At 36.4% G+C, this 15,433-nt stretch overlaps 1 protein-coding gene across 1 annotated transcript; it reads right to left on the reverse strand.

Annotated features, from left to right (window-relative positions):
- Window positions 1–990: 990 nt before the first annotated feature.
- LOC113051563 (vesicular glutamate transporter 2.1-like) lies at window positions 991–15,246 on the reverse strand. Its single transcript, XM_026215437.1, has 12 exons — window positions 14,462–15,246; window positions 12,772–13,027; window positions 12,165–12,283; window positions 8,207–8,321; window positions 7,860–7,947; window positions 7,516–7,602; window positions 7,026–7,168; window positions 5,854–6,003; window positions 5,078–5,210; window positions 4,784–4,894; window positions 3,929–4,056; window positions 991–3,555 (listed from the first exon to the last, which is right to left on the reverse strand). Exons 1-12 carry the CDS (start codon window positions 14,545–14,547, stop codon window positions 3,214–3,216), a joined length of 1,758 nt encoding a protein of 585 aa, XP_026071222.1. The 5' UTR covers window positions 14,548–15,246; the 3' UTR covers window positions 991–3,213.
- Between the last annotated feature and the right edge of the window lie 187 nt (window positions 15,247–15,433).

The raw sequence follows: 15,433 nt of genomic DNA on the forward strand, positions 1-15,433 counted from the left end.
GATGCGGATCTGTCTGAATCTGCAGCACTATTTCGTGTGAGGACTGTTTTTTTTTATCTATCTATCTGAAAGAACAGGCACAGATGCAAACTACAGGACTAACCTTATATTTCAGAAAATATTTGTCAGACGTACAGATCAAATGTTTGAAGAGACGATAACACTCTACAATAAGGTTCATTAGTTGACTTCTACAGCATTTATTAATCTTTAGTTAATGTTAATTTCAGCATTTACCAATGCATTATTAAAATCAAGAGTTGTGTTTGTTGAAATTAGTTAATGCACTGAATTAACATGAACTAACAATGAGCAACTGTGTTTTCATTAACTAACATTAATAAAGATTAATAAATACTGTAATAATTGTATTGCCCATTGTTTGTTCATGCTAGTTAATACATCAACTAATAGAACCTTATTGTAAAGTGTTACCAAAGAGACTTTTTAATCAAGCACAATGGATGCTCCAAATTATGAAATTCTAAACCTATATCTGAGATTTTAACTTAACACCATCATTAAAAAGTAGTTTTGAAATGTTTTTATTTGTCTGCTAAAAATACACAACAGCGGGAGGGCAGTAGGTTTCCTGCATCAGAGATGCTGATGAGAGAGGAGTCTGAACACATCCTCTAAATAGCTTCTAAGTGCAGCCCCTCCTTCCTGCCTCCATTAGGACGTTTGTGTGGTCAATAGGCTTTGCCGATCTCCAGGGACCCCTATATTGATTTTACTAGAGCAAGGAAAGGGCACAGAGATGCAATATGGGTGATGCATAACCAATGCCTGGGCTAAAATCGTAGATATGATTTACAAACTCGCAGCAGCTGGAAAAAGTACTTGGTGTGCTTGAAGACTAATCAGAAACCAACACTGATTACTATATATCCACAATATTGGCAGCAAATTTGACACAAATTTAAGCAGGTTTGTCCTTGGCCTGCATGCAAAGCCTAATGGAATCACAGTAAAACAACACAGACAAGTAAAGTTTGTTATACTTTTATATATAAAAAGGCTATATAGAGCATTTCAATTTCACATCAACATACCTCTCCATTTACAGTAACACAGAAGCCATATATTCACACTTCACTCTTAAGCAGAAAACAAGAATAAGGTACTTCAACATCATCAGGCAAATTACTGTCATTTTTGAAGATTTTTGAATACCTTTATACACGATCCTTGTGTCACTGAATATTGAAACAGTAGTGGGAAAATGCAAGGAGGAAAGAGGGAAGAGGGAGACAAGGGAGCGCTTCTCTAACCACAGACAATACACAGACCAGAAACAAAGGGGAAGGACAAAAAGATACGTAAAGGATACCCGACAATAACATACTCTCAAAAAGCAACCACTGGCAACCATACAGGACGACTATAGAGGTGCGGCCACCTGCGGAGCTGAGGACCCCAGTAAGAGTTTACACAGGAACCAGCTGCAGGTGGCACTTAAGAATCATTCTCTTCTGGTGAGTGGGTCCAGCACATAAACTCTTCACAGTAAAGAGAGTTGCACTGGACTCTTGCTAAATCTAAATATATTTTCATATGTATATATATATATTTAACAGTAAGTAGTTATTTAATATTTTTTCTTTTTTTTAATTGTCATCACAAAAACACTTAAAACCAAAATGATTACAGTTAAATGTGCTAATGTGTTACATATTTTTTAATGAGTGACTGCTAATAAGTAACTGTTACCATAGATTTATTGCTTTGTACATTGAATATGGTTATTACCTTCTGCTAGGACTATGCAAGCCCTTTTCACAGGTTCTTCCTTCTTTACTTGATGGAAACTCTCCCATCCCCCTCCATCCCAGCTCAAATATCTCACTACATGTTACCTTTGGTTAATTGTGCAAAGAAATTGACACATATGTAACAGATTAGTAATCTTGTGTAAATCATATGTAACAAAAATGTGTAAAATACAATTAAAAAAACATTTGTAAAGACAAAAACAGTTCTGACCCATGCATAACCAACATTCACAGATGTCAAAATGGCATGGAGTTAAAACAATTGCATGGAAATTAAAGAGTTCGTAGCCTTGACACACTGTGCTTTTGCTTTTTGTAGCTCTTGCAATCCCAATTATCTAAAATCAAACCCCTTCCCAAGTTTCATCTATTACACCAAACACCAAATTGAACAGCACCGTCCAAAAATATATTTATATTTACGGATACGATTGAAATAATTGCTGAGCTTGAGAAACACTTTTGTTGCTTTTATCTAAAAAACTGTGCTTTTTGTCCTCTGCCGTGTCATAGACAAATGTCCTCTTTAATCTCTCAAAAAACATGACAAATGATGGACGAGTAACGCATCATGAGGTTGTGCTGTTAAATTACATTGCACAGCTCTCTCAGTGCAATCAGAAAAAAAAGTGGAAACCAGTTGCTTGGCTGGAATTCTCTACAGCAGTATTTCTCCACGAATGACTCTAGAGCCTCGCTTCTGGAAGCCAGTTTCCTGACTAACTCTACAGGCTTCTTTATGCTGAAAAGGCTCAGAATAATGGAGTGGAAAAACTCGGTTTCAGAATATTACACATGATTGCACTTGAAATAAAGTTACTCTATTTTAATACATAGAAAATGTACAGTCTGCCAATTTTTGATATGTGCCATCTCCTTTGAATAATTGACTCATTTAAATTAATATGTAAATGTAGGATTTGATCATTTAAATTTGTGCAAACATACAACAATTTATAGGTTATTTTTCTATGTTCACCGATAATATTTTTTTCAAAACTCACAGACACTACAAAATCTACAGTGTTGGCATATTTTTTTTTTTTTTTTAATCCTGTACTGTTTGTACAGTGGCTCCAAAAAGTATCTGGACATTTAAGTTACACTTAAAAATGTAGAAATGTCATTGCATTAGATTAGATAACAACAGGTTTGTTATATTCAGTTATATAATATATATTTAATAAATAATATATCATTTCAAAATGATGACACTTCATACATCCACTTATTTAAAGCAAAGAAAGACAAATTGCATTTTTATTTTTGCAGATTACACTTAAATTTTCTTATTTGATGATGCAATGGAATTTATACACTTTTAGTTTTGACTTGTGTCCAAGTCTATCCAAATACTTTTTTGTTCCACCGTATGCTGCTGTAGGGCTGTATGCATCGTGTGTGTGTTTGTGTGTGTATGTGTGTGTGTGTGTGAGGTCTAGGAGTAATCCCCACCCTGCCTGTGTCTGTAGCCCCCTTCCTCCACACCTTCCTGTACATATTCCTCTCGTTTATCCCATCCTTCTGCCCATCCGCCGTTCAACTGTGTAGTGGCACCGTAGGTCTTGGCTGGACCTCCCAGAGCACCGTAGCTGTGGGTGATGTCTCCAGTTTCCTCAGCCAGCTCATCTTCATCAATGAAGCCACACTTTTCTTCACTTGTCTGTTCTGGATCTGCCCACGGCTGCTTCTCCCCCGAGGCGAAGATGCCATAGAAGATTACACCGCCATAATGCACCATGGCAGCGATAAGAAACACATACTGCCACTCTTCTCGGGTCTGAAAGGAAGAAAGAGTTGTCAGGAATTCATTGACATAAAGGAGCTGCAAGAAAAACGCATTAAATAATCATAGGCTTAATGCTGGTGAATCCAAGCACTTTTGGTAATGAATAAAAGGTAGGGAGAGAGATCTGAAAATCTGTCACACAAAACCTTTTGAAATCACAATATTATTTATATATCAGATATAATAATATAGAAAAGAATCAAGATAACAGTTTTGCTGTGATTCTCAAACCACGGAAGTGTCACGCCTTAGCCATCTAATCCACCACGGGGCAAAATCTTTAATTTAAATGATGATCCATCCAATCCACACATAAGGTACTGAAGATCTAGAATTCAAAAGAAAATCCTGAAGGTGGTCTTACCTTGTTTTTGGTCATGGCTCCCACAATAAGAGGGCACACCATTCCTGACAGAGTTCCCACTCCGTTAGAGATTCCCATGAGGATACTGGCATAGCGAGGAGCGATGTCTAAATGATTGACATTGAAACCTGATGGACAGTAAAGGTGTATACATTACATTAACATCGGACAAAATAGAAATAACATTTTTTTTTTCTCTTTTTGGCACTGAATTAATTACAACACACCATGGTTACTATTGTTCCCTAAAACAAATGACTAAAATAAAATAAACATTTAAAAAAAACATTTATACTAAAATACACACTGCAAAAAATACACTAACCCAATATTAATAAAACTTAAAACTATAATAGTATATCAATGACACTAAAATAACACTTCAACAAACAACATTACAGAATGATATTTTTATATGACTGAATTCCTCTAGTATAATCTGCACATCGTGGTCCTGCAGCAAGAGTGAACATTTTTCAGGATCTCTAACATGATGCTGGAGATTCAGACTAAAAATAGAAAGAGCAGCCATCTTGTAGAGCGGAGGAGTCGCTGGCCCCTCCCCCTTTGAGTGCTCTGCCTGTGAGGCTGCTCTCAGGGGACAGTGTGTATGAATTATTGAAAAAGTCCAGCAGAACAACCTATTCCTTCCAAGCTGCAGCACAGGAAGAGCATTTTGAGTGATAAAAGGAAAACATGGCATTTTGTCAGAAATAAGTCATTAATTGCTGTGATCCCTGGCTGTGGATATGGTGGCTTTTTATTACAGTTTTTTTTCTTGTCATTGTTGTGTATAAAAATCAGGTTAGCAAGGCAAAACATTAAATCAGACATACTGCTTCTCCAAAGACTTGCCTGATATTGCAAATCCACTGAAGCCGACAGCCAACACAAGAAACGAAATGGCCACTCCTTTACTATGCGAGTAACCAACCACCAACAATAGAGTGGCCTCCATCCCAAAGCCTGTGAAAGATAATCAACACACTAAGCTAAAAAAGACAATTACATGACTATTATTATGACTATTAATATTCAGTTTGAAGAAATGTTTTATTTATTTTCATCCATTCCTTGAACAATCCTAGCTTACGTGGATTTAATCAGAATTCAGTCTTATAGGAGCTATATGCAGTAGGCTGCTCTCACCTCCGCAGTTCATTATCTTCCGAACTGTGGTAGTAGACAGGATGTTTTTGCTACGAAGGAAATCGGCTATCTGTCCCCCAATGGGTACGATGATGGTCATCACCAGATGGGGCAAGGCTGACAGCATGCCAACCTGAATAAGACAGCAGCCGACAGGCTCAGAAGCATCTTACTGAAAACACTGCAGAAAGCATTAGCCATTACCAATGTTAGTTAATACTGTGGAAAAATAGGATGTGCTTAAACCACAGAAAAGAGGAAAACAGGTCCATGTAAAAATCCTAAATAAAACAATTTTAGTAAATACTGGATAAATCTGATAAATAAATGTCTTCTAAAAAATAAAACAAATTGACATGCACCATCATAATGTATGTAAGGCATCACCATTAGTGTGTTAATACTACAACGAGATGTAAAGACATGATTGAAGGTTTAACTGTAGGAAGTGAGAAAACAAGAGCAAAATGAGATGCAAGCACAGACTTAAATCACCAATAAGTGATTGATGAATAATTCATTATGAACTATTCACAATGAATAATTCATCAACCTATTTCAGACCTTAGGGAATGACAAAGGTCACCCATTTACTGATGCACACTGGAATTACAGACAAACATCATATGTGATTTAGACACTAAGGCTAGCCATTCTGACCCAAATAAAGCTTGATTGCTGATTAAGTAATTATTAGTTATTTTGTCAATTATTAGGTTTGTATAAAACAAATACGAGTTTAAATGCAAACAACATGAAAGGTAAACTGCAATTACCTTGCTAATCTCAAAGCCAAACACCTCCTCGAAGTATGCAGGCTGGCTGATGAGCAGCAAGTAGAAGGTCCAACTCCTGCAGAAGTTGGCCACAATGATTGCATAGACAGGCATGGATGTGAAAAACTTCCTCCAAGGTGTCTTGAATTTCTGAAAGAGAAATGAGTATTGCAGCATGTGGAGTACTGTTACATTAATACCCATACTGCTAATGATTTTATATGTCATGTCTTGATTCTGCGAGCAGGAATGAACATTTTTGATTCTTTGTCAGTACTGATGTTCCCTGAGAGCGCATGGCATTTAGACCAAAGAAATGCACGCTGTCTGATATTTTATACGCTTATAGACTAACTCCTTGTTAGTACTTTAAACTCACAGATTTCATTAGATGTCCTCAAATAACACTTTGGTGACAAAATCAACCTTTGTACCAATTCGGCTGTGTCTAATATTTACAAAATAACTATAAACCTAGAAGTGTGATCACCAAAGAAATATGACTTTTATCTTCTCATTGTTTTCAAGACATCCTGACAAAAATAACACTGTGGTTTTATTTACCCTATATGAAATCTCAAATTCAGATCTCTTCATAAAAGAAATTAAAATCAAGCAGAGAGAAAACCAGGAGTTTGTTTTAGCTCCCAATCTTAAAGTTGCCATAAAGCATAGTATACTAAATGAATAATATAGATCTTATTGTGAACAATTCTTCTGTGCATGTTTATTTTTTTTGTTTTACAATCAAAATGTCATAACTGGACTGTCTGCTGAAAATGACAGACTTTTCCAATCATTTAGCCCCCTTACACTGCATCCCTGCAAGCCTGTGTTATAAGCAACACCCACATTTCAAAATCCAACCAACAACAGATGCATAGAACAAAATATTTTGGAAGGACAACCTTTCTAGGCACAACCAAGTGAAGTAGATTTGTGTCAACAAGCAGCAAGCAACAAATGAGCATTAGAATTATAGATAATTATAGAGCGGTGCTTAATTATAGGTTTGGGTGAGAGGAAATGTTATGCTGTTAGTCAAAACAGCTCTTAAAAAAGGAATTGAATCCTATGATCAAGCATTTTCTTCTGAGATATCCAACCCCACTATATCCCAGAGATTCCATTCCTATCAAGAGTGGAGCAAGATTATGTTTGTGGTCACTCACTTCTGCAGCACCCATGAGATTCGCACTCTCGCCGATGCTCTCCTCGATGTAGCAGCGTTCTTCAGCTGTGATGGTGGGATGTTCAGCTGGGCTCTCATATGACACAAGGATCCAAAACATATACCAGAAAATCCCAACACATCCTAAAGGGAAACAAACAGTTCTTAAGATGTTGGTCTTGTAAGAAAACATCATAAAAGAAGCAGACAGGAAAATCAGCAGACTGAAAACTCCTCATATAACTAACTGGATTACAATTCATTGCTTTCCAGACGGCACTAATTCTTGGCCCAGTGACGGGCAGATTTAGTGTCAGCACAGAGGATAGACACATGAGAGAATCAAAAGGAAAAATCAATACCCAGCATCAGTGAGTCAATCCATACTACACTTCCTAAAATACACTCATCAAGAGCGTTAAGCACACTCATACAATGACAGTTTACATCACAATCACGGCTCATACAGTACATGCATAAACCACTCTTACCATAGACATAGAAAACAGATGACCAGCCAGTGTACTGCACCAAGATCCCAGCTAAAGGCATTGCAATGACAGCTCCAGCATAGGAACCTACAGAAGAGAAGAAGAGGAGTTCAATTGATCAAAAAATCAGACACTGAATATGCAATAAAACAACATTGGAAAATATGGTCCATGCCTAAATAATATTTACTAGAATTCTTGCGGATAAACAAATGTATCTTAAAATTTTAACATGCACACAATAATGAGGCACTAAGGTAGCAACTAAACAAATATAATGACATTGGTTTTCTTTATTATGCACTAATCTATTTTGCTTTAAAGAGAATAAAGATGGAAATTACCACAGAAGGAGGTTGTGGCTAGACGGCTTCTTTCCAGTGGAGGAGCCCACTTACTCCAGATCCCATGACAGGCTGGGTAGGTCACACCCTAAAAACAATAATACTACACATCAGCTCTATATCACAAAGAAATGTGCTGAGACAAAAAGTTTTGTGTAAATAGATTCTTCAGCAAAAGTATATCATGCCATAACTAATTGTTGCAGGCTTTTCCCAGGAAGATTTTTTCTTTCTTTCTTGTTTTAAAGGAAGATCTATTATCAAGTGACCAAATGATATATAAATAACTATAGAGGGTATGGTATTAGATTGCTTTTTACGAGTGAGAGTAAATCGTACTTTCTTACCTCTACAAGCCCTTGTAATATCCTAACGAATAAGACGCAACCATAGTGAGCACGTGCAGCTGTGGGGATGAACATATTCAGTGTGGATGTGAGGAGAATGGCTGCGCCAAAAACCCTGAATAATAGATGGAAACATGGTTAAATTATAGAATATAGGTTATAGAATGCAAATATATATTAGCTTCCTCTGTAACATTTTATTCATACGTTTTTTATCGCTGAGAGAAAAGTATCAATATCTATAATTATCAATAATTCATACTCACACTATTTCAATCAAAATATAATCTAAATTCTGCGATCTGTTCTTAAGAAAAACAACAACAGCAACAAGAATATTGCCTTCGGTCGCGCGGGGTGATGCCAGCACTGCCACAGAGGAAATATGGCCTTCCATTTTATTTCCAATTTCCCCCCCTTCTTGTAGAGCTCGAGACCCTCTCACCTCTCTCCCAGCGGCGCTTGCTAATCGGATTGAGGGAGTTCTCCAGCACGAGACTCGCTGATTCTATTAGATCTCAATCACGTCGACCAATAGCCAAAATATGAACTGAGAACTATGGTACAATTTCAGCAACGTCAATTAAATCAAAGATTCGAAGATCTGAGTTAACAGACCTAATAATTGCAAAGCATTTTATTATAGGATAGTTCCTTGACAGCGTTCATTTGTTGTTAGCCAGCCATAAATTGTTTAAACACATCTCCAGTTTACGAAATGGCAGCTTTATTTATTTATTTATTTATTTATTATAAAATGCTGTGTGATAGATGAGGTACAGCTAAACCCTCTGGCGAATGTCCGGGGCTGGTTGCCATGCCCCCCTCATTGAGCAGATTAGACACGGCTCCCCCCGGGATCTCATTAACAGGTGGAGAATGCCCCACAGACCCACTCCCACAGTCTAATCCTACAAACTCACACGACGGGTCAGCATTCACTCTGCCACTCACAGAACACAAGCAGGATGATCAACCATAGCAATGAACTCTCTCTCTCTCTCCCCCCACTTTCCCCTCTGAACAAATAAAAATTGTATTCCAAATTATTATATTATATTATATTATATGAAAATCAATCAATTTATAATGAAATCACAACATTGATGTCTCATATGCATTTGACCACACTGTAAAAAATGATTCACTTTATTTACTCAATAAAATTGTTTAAAATGTTACATTCAATATTATTAATTAAATTTAACACTTTATAATTAATTATTAATAATCAAATTAGATGGTTACAACCAACCATTCAAAATGAGTAGAATAACATGAAAAAATTAATTAAAATTTTCACAAAAATATTGATTTTATTGAAAACAAAGAAACAAAAAACACTATGCTGAAGAATACTATGTTATACATGCCAGGCCAGTAGTTGGGGTTCAAGAAACACTATACATGTTCACATTTTTGTTGCTTAAATAGATATGATACAGGCATCATGTTCAGAAGTGTGTGTCTTCAGTCGCCCAAAAGTTATTGAAGACACCTAAGGTTCACAAACAGAATCACTGAAGGAAAAAAAGGTACATTTATAGGGTTACCATTATAGTGGTCAGTGTTTGCTTTAGTTGGGCTCTTGACCCTTGACTTTTTAATGTTACATTTTGTACAGCTGTTGTAACTGAATTATAACAGCTAGATTTGCTGACAGAATTGCGGTGGTCCTGGTTATAATCTAGCACAATCTTTGTTTGGCCTGAGCATTATAAATTGAGTCTGTTCTCGGAGACAAATTGACATTCATTAAAGCAACATCTGTAATTCTGCAATAGAAGACCTGGATTTTTATGTGAAATCCAGAGTTTAAGAATTCTGATTAAGAAAAAAAAAATGCGATGGGGAAGGGAAACTTTCTCTTTGGCACTAAGTGACATCAAGAACCAGCATATGATTCTCAAGAATGGTGACAGACAGCATAATGGGATCCATAAATTAGTTTTGATTGGTGGCACCCAGAATGCAGTGCAGCAAGATTTTTGATGGTCACCATTGTTGAGGTTCTCAGGCTGATTCTTGATGTTTGTGTGCCTAAATATTTTTTTTTTTTTTAAATGTCCAGACCATATGCTGTTCAAACATAGGACAACTGAAATCCAGACCAAATGCTGTCAAAACAAACAACACCACCTGATCTTACTCTTTATTGGCTTATCTAGCGGCAATCTCACAATTACAGCAACCAAAAAAAGTTTTGTTTGAAAGGTTAAGGGTAAAGTTCCCAACTACAGCAAACACTGACCACCGTAATGGTAACCAAAATTTAGATTATTCTCCTGCAGTGATTTTGTTTGTTAACATCAGGTGTCTCCAGTTTTGGTAGCTTGAAAACATGAGCTTTTGAACATGATGCCTGTATCATCTCCATGTAATCAACTAAAACATGACTTTGTAAATTACATTTTTGGGCTGTGCTTCTTAGTCTCCAACTACTGGCCTGGTATGCATAACATAATGTTCATAGTGTGTTGTTTTTCTTAAAGAAATGTTATTTTTTTGTTGTTGTTTCTATTTGTTTAAACTTAGCTTATTTTTTGTGCTATTTAACTCATTTTGAATGGTTAATTTATAAGTATCTCATTTGATTAATTCTAATTAATTATTATGTGTTAAATTGAATTAATAATATTGCTTGTAATCTGTTGCCACAATTTTATTAACTAAATATAATGTATTATTTTTAACATTGTACACCAACTACACACGCATTTCCTATCATGTATGCCTATGAAAGATGGTCAAACCAATCACAGTAGGTATGGGGCGGGTTAACATGTGCAACCCCGCATCTATATGCAGGCTGCAGCTGTGTGCTTCTCGTTTTATCCAACAAAACCGATATTTTTAAATATATTTTAATTATTTTTTTCATGTTATTTTACTCATTTTGAATAATTGGTTTTAAGCATCTCATTTGATTAATTCCAATTAATTATAATGTGTTAAATGTAATTAACAATATTGCTTGTAATCTGTTGCCACAATTTAATTGAGTAACTATAGAGTATCACTTTTTACAGTGCATGGCCTTAAAATAAGAACGTGAGAAGCTAAGATAGCTAGTTTTGGATGTTTCTCAAGAAGTTCGATCTCTTTTGTTCGTTTTTCTGACTAAATAAACTTGGTTTAAACTGCACTAATGCATAAAATAAAGTGTTATAAAATAACTCGTAATGAAATTAATTTCACCACATATGTGTGACTTTAAGAGTCTTTAATAAATAAATAAATAAATACATAAGATTGGGTTGAACTTCTGCTAAATAAGCTCCTCCCATTATCCATTTTTTTCTTCCAATGGCAGGTACAGTTCCATTCGCCAATATGAATAACCACCCCCTGTATGATACAGCATGGTACCGCCATGCAAGCTATTTACTGTGTGGAACTCAAACCAAATGTAGAACGCATCACGTGTATCTGTACAGTCAATATTTGCAGATCGAATTTGGAAATACGAATTCGGGCGTGACTATCGCTTTAATCGTCCGCTGTACGTTTATTTCGGATATTTATTATCGTCTTGCATTAATTCTCATTTTGCATTAAATAATAAATTCAAATTCTCCGAAAGAGAACATAAAGTTTCATTTCTGACGAACATTTAGGCCAATTTGAACTCGCCAGCTCATGTAACAATAAACAATTTACCTGCTGGTTTAAAAAAAATTGACATCTATATTAACCACAATAAAACAAAATATTATTAAAGACTATTTATTATACGTGGTTTTTATTAATTTACTCAATGTCCTATCATTAACATTAGGTATTTTTAGCTACAAGGTAAACCTACGGTTTTCTATTGCAATATGGGAAGTTCAATTAACCAAGTGTGATTTCAAAGGCAATTAATTACTGTAGCATTATGAGCTAATAATTGCCTAATAATAATAATAATAATAATAGTTTTAAGTATAAATAAATTATTATATTTCTAGGGCTTTACCTGTTTGCCGCCAATCTAGAACAAATGTATCCACCGGGAATCTGCGTCACAATATAACCCCAGAAAAATGAGCCATGAATCATTCCAACTATTTCTGGGTCCCAGTTGAATTTTGCCTTCTAAGGGAGAGAAACAACAGAAAATATCAGGATGCTAATCCTATCTGTAAAAGAGTATCGACAATTAAAAATGTGAATATATTTGGCTGTATCAAACAAAATATAAATCAATGTGCAAAGAATAAATAAATAAATTAATTAATAAATAAAATGACAAGAGCGCAGGGTTAGTTTCCATTTGAAGATTTAATCAATTTGAGGCTGATGACATTCAAGTAACCAAGGTCAATTTCTTTTTGCATGAGTAGCCTTCTTGTTTTCAATATTTTCCAAGCTAGCAATGGGACATCCACTAAGCCTTCTTCCAAAAAAAAAAAACAAATCATTGTGCTTTTAAATTCTGTCCCTTTTTTATTTTCCGTAAAACAAAGTGTAGCCAAGGTGCATGCGTGTCTATGTGTATGTGTGTGTGCACGCTCTTGAGGGGTGTGGGGGTGTCACGAAACAGACGTGCACATATGAAATCCAAGCGTGCCTCGCGCACAAACCTCTTTAATGATGATCTTCCCGTTCAGGTGAATGGTGCTGTTGTTCACCATGCTCACTATGGCCACGCCTAAGTTGCACCGAATACCGAAGGAGATACAGAAGCCAAGGCCGCTCATTATGGCGATGATATAGCGGCGCGGAAGTCCAAAGCACGTGCAGTCGCACAGAGGTGGCTTTTTGTCCTTGATCTGGGTAGGCCGTCCATCCTCGGTCAGCTCGATATTCTCGCCAGGTTTTTGCCGCTTTTCTAACACTCTGAATCAGTCAGAAGAACATTTGTCAGACTCCCTGTAGGACACTTACATCATAACGACTACAATCCTGGAGAACCAGTAATGAATTTCATCCACACTTATTACTTATAACGTGTCAATAATTCATTTTAACATTTAATTCAATTTACACTCCCACTTGTATCCTATACTACAAGCTGCACATATTCAATAGTTATTGAAATGGCCTACACAAAGAGTTCTTTCTTATTTTTTTCACCACAAAGATTGTGTTAACTCCACATAGGCTTCGTGTGCTGCTGTAAAGCGCGCTGTACCGCATTGCAGCATTCTCTTCACCTTCACCTTATTTACATTCATACACAGGCTTAAGGTTCACTGATGTTCACGAACTTCACTAAGACTAATATTATTATACCAGAGCCGTAAGGAGAGTTTTTTTGAACAGTTATTTACTATTAGATAATGGAAGCATATTGTTTCAAGAGAAATTATATAATGTTATGTGCAAAATGTCTAGAATGTATTTTTTATATAGCTATATAAAAATACAAAAAATACAATTCTATTTCAGGCGTATTAAAATTTCATTTCATAAATCACATTTGCAAATGTGACGGGAATAAAATGCATTTTATTTTTTGATCTTTGGAAGATTTAAAATACACAAAATGCACATTAACTGCATTAAAATTGTAAATTCCGTTTTTGATCTCAAATGACAAATAAAAGACAATGTCCTAATATTTTGGAAAATAGCCAGAGGCTACAAAATGTCTGTTAGTATTTAAAAAAAAACGAAAGAATGAGGAAATATGTATTAAAGGTAGTGCCTGGGAGAAAAAAGAAAGAAAGAAGGTATTTTCAGTTTCGAAAGAAAAATTCGTTCAGATGGTCGAGGCTGTCGATCTTTATTTATTTATTTACTTTTACTCTCCTCATTGATTTCAAATATTTTTTTACAAGACACACTCACGAAACGATTCAATATAAAGGAGCATCAAACCAACGTGAAATACTTATGTAGAAACCAATTTTCTCGCATGAATTCCATCGCGGTCTTTTTTTTTTAAAGGTATAACGGAAATACGTGAATGGTCTCTGAAAAGAAGGAGCACTTAAGGGAATCCTCTAATTTAACGATAACTGTTCAATCGTAAATGCATTTGAAACACCGGATTACAATGACAACCTTCAAAGACAGAAAAACTTGCATGCTTCCATCCCCTCCTCCCAAGATTATGCAGAATTACATAATTTTCTTCACGTCTTCATGAGGCGTGACGCCAAAACCGACTGGGGAAACTCGTTAGTGAATAGGCAAAACTTGCTGCAAATTCGTGATTTTCGGTTCTGTTATAACAATAGTTAATTTAAATCACACACACACACAAACAAATGTAGGCCTATTATTTCTAAACGACTGAATCTGTTTTATAATGTTAAAATATCTTACTTGTACACGTGCCCCAGTGTCTTCCCCGCTAGCTGCTTCAGCCCCTCTTTGCTGGGCTTAAAACCAGGCTCCCTCGGAGTCTCCATGTCCAAATGTGATAATCCCTCGTTTTCCCGGTAATGTTAAAGTACCATGTCACAGTGTGAAATGACAGAGCATACCGGACCGACACCCAGCGGATCAGAGATTCAGTTAGACAGATGAGGAAAATTCACGACGGTGTTCACAGAGCGAAGAAAAAAAAATCCGCCTACACACGAGAGATATCAGAAGTGGTCTGGCTCTGTCTACTCATAATTATAAACTCATAAACTGCCCTGCGCGCGATAAGAGCACGCGATGCCATCTCAGACTTGAGTCAACGAATTTACGTTCGCTTCAAATTGACGGAGTTGAAAAACAAATTCGGATTTGCAAAAAAAAAAAAAAAAAACGACGTATGGTTAATTAAGAGAAGAATTTTTTAAAAAGGTAACCAATTCCTCGCCTCGTACCGTCACTTGTTCGGTGTAAAGCGACAGTCGAGCAGCTTTAGAAGAAGGTGAATGGATTTCAGCACCAAGGTCAGCGACAGTTTCGGGTTCAGAGCGGCGCGAGCTTCCGCCGCCACTCCTTTATCAAGCAGCAGTGCGCTGTGCGCGGAGCGGATCGCTCCCTTCAGAGCCAGCAGCGGTGCACTGCTTTGGGAGGGGTTACAGAGGGGCGGACAGTGTTCACATTCCATTCACATTTTCTGTGATTTTGATCTCAAATTATCTGAATTATGATCCACGAGCGACAGAGGATAGTTTTTCGATGCTTATATGACGGGCACGTGAGCTGACATTCTAATAGTTTCTGCATTTGTGCTTTTATGCCTATTGCTTGTTTTCCATGAAAGGCAGTGCAGGCCTCCTGGGGCGGTGCTATGGAAACCGAATGAGGGGTGTTTCCCCGTGTGATGGTGTGAAGGAAAGCGTATTAATAATTCAT

The sequence above is a fragment of the Carassius auratus genome, chromosome 32 (genome assembly GCF_003368295.1).
Source record: "Carassius auratus strain Wakin chromosome 32, ASM336829v1, whole genome shotgun sequence".
Taxonomy (NCBI): Eukaryota; Metazoa; Chordata; class Actinopteri; order Cypriniformes; family Cyprinidae; genus Carassius; species Carassius auratus.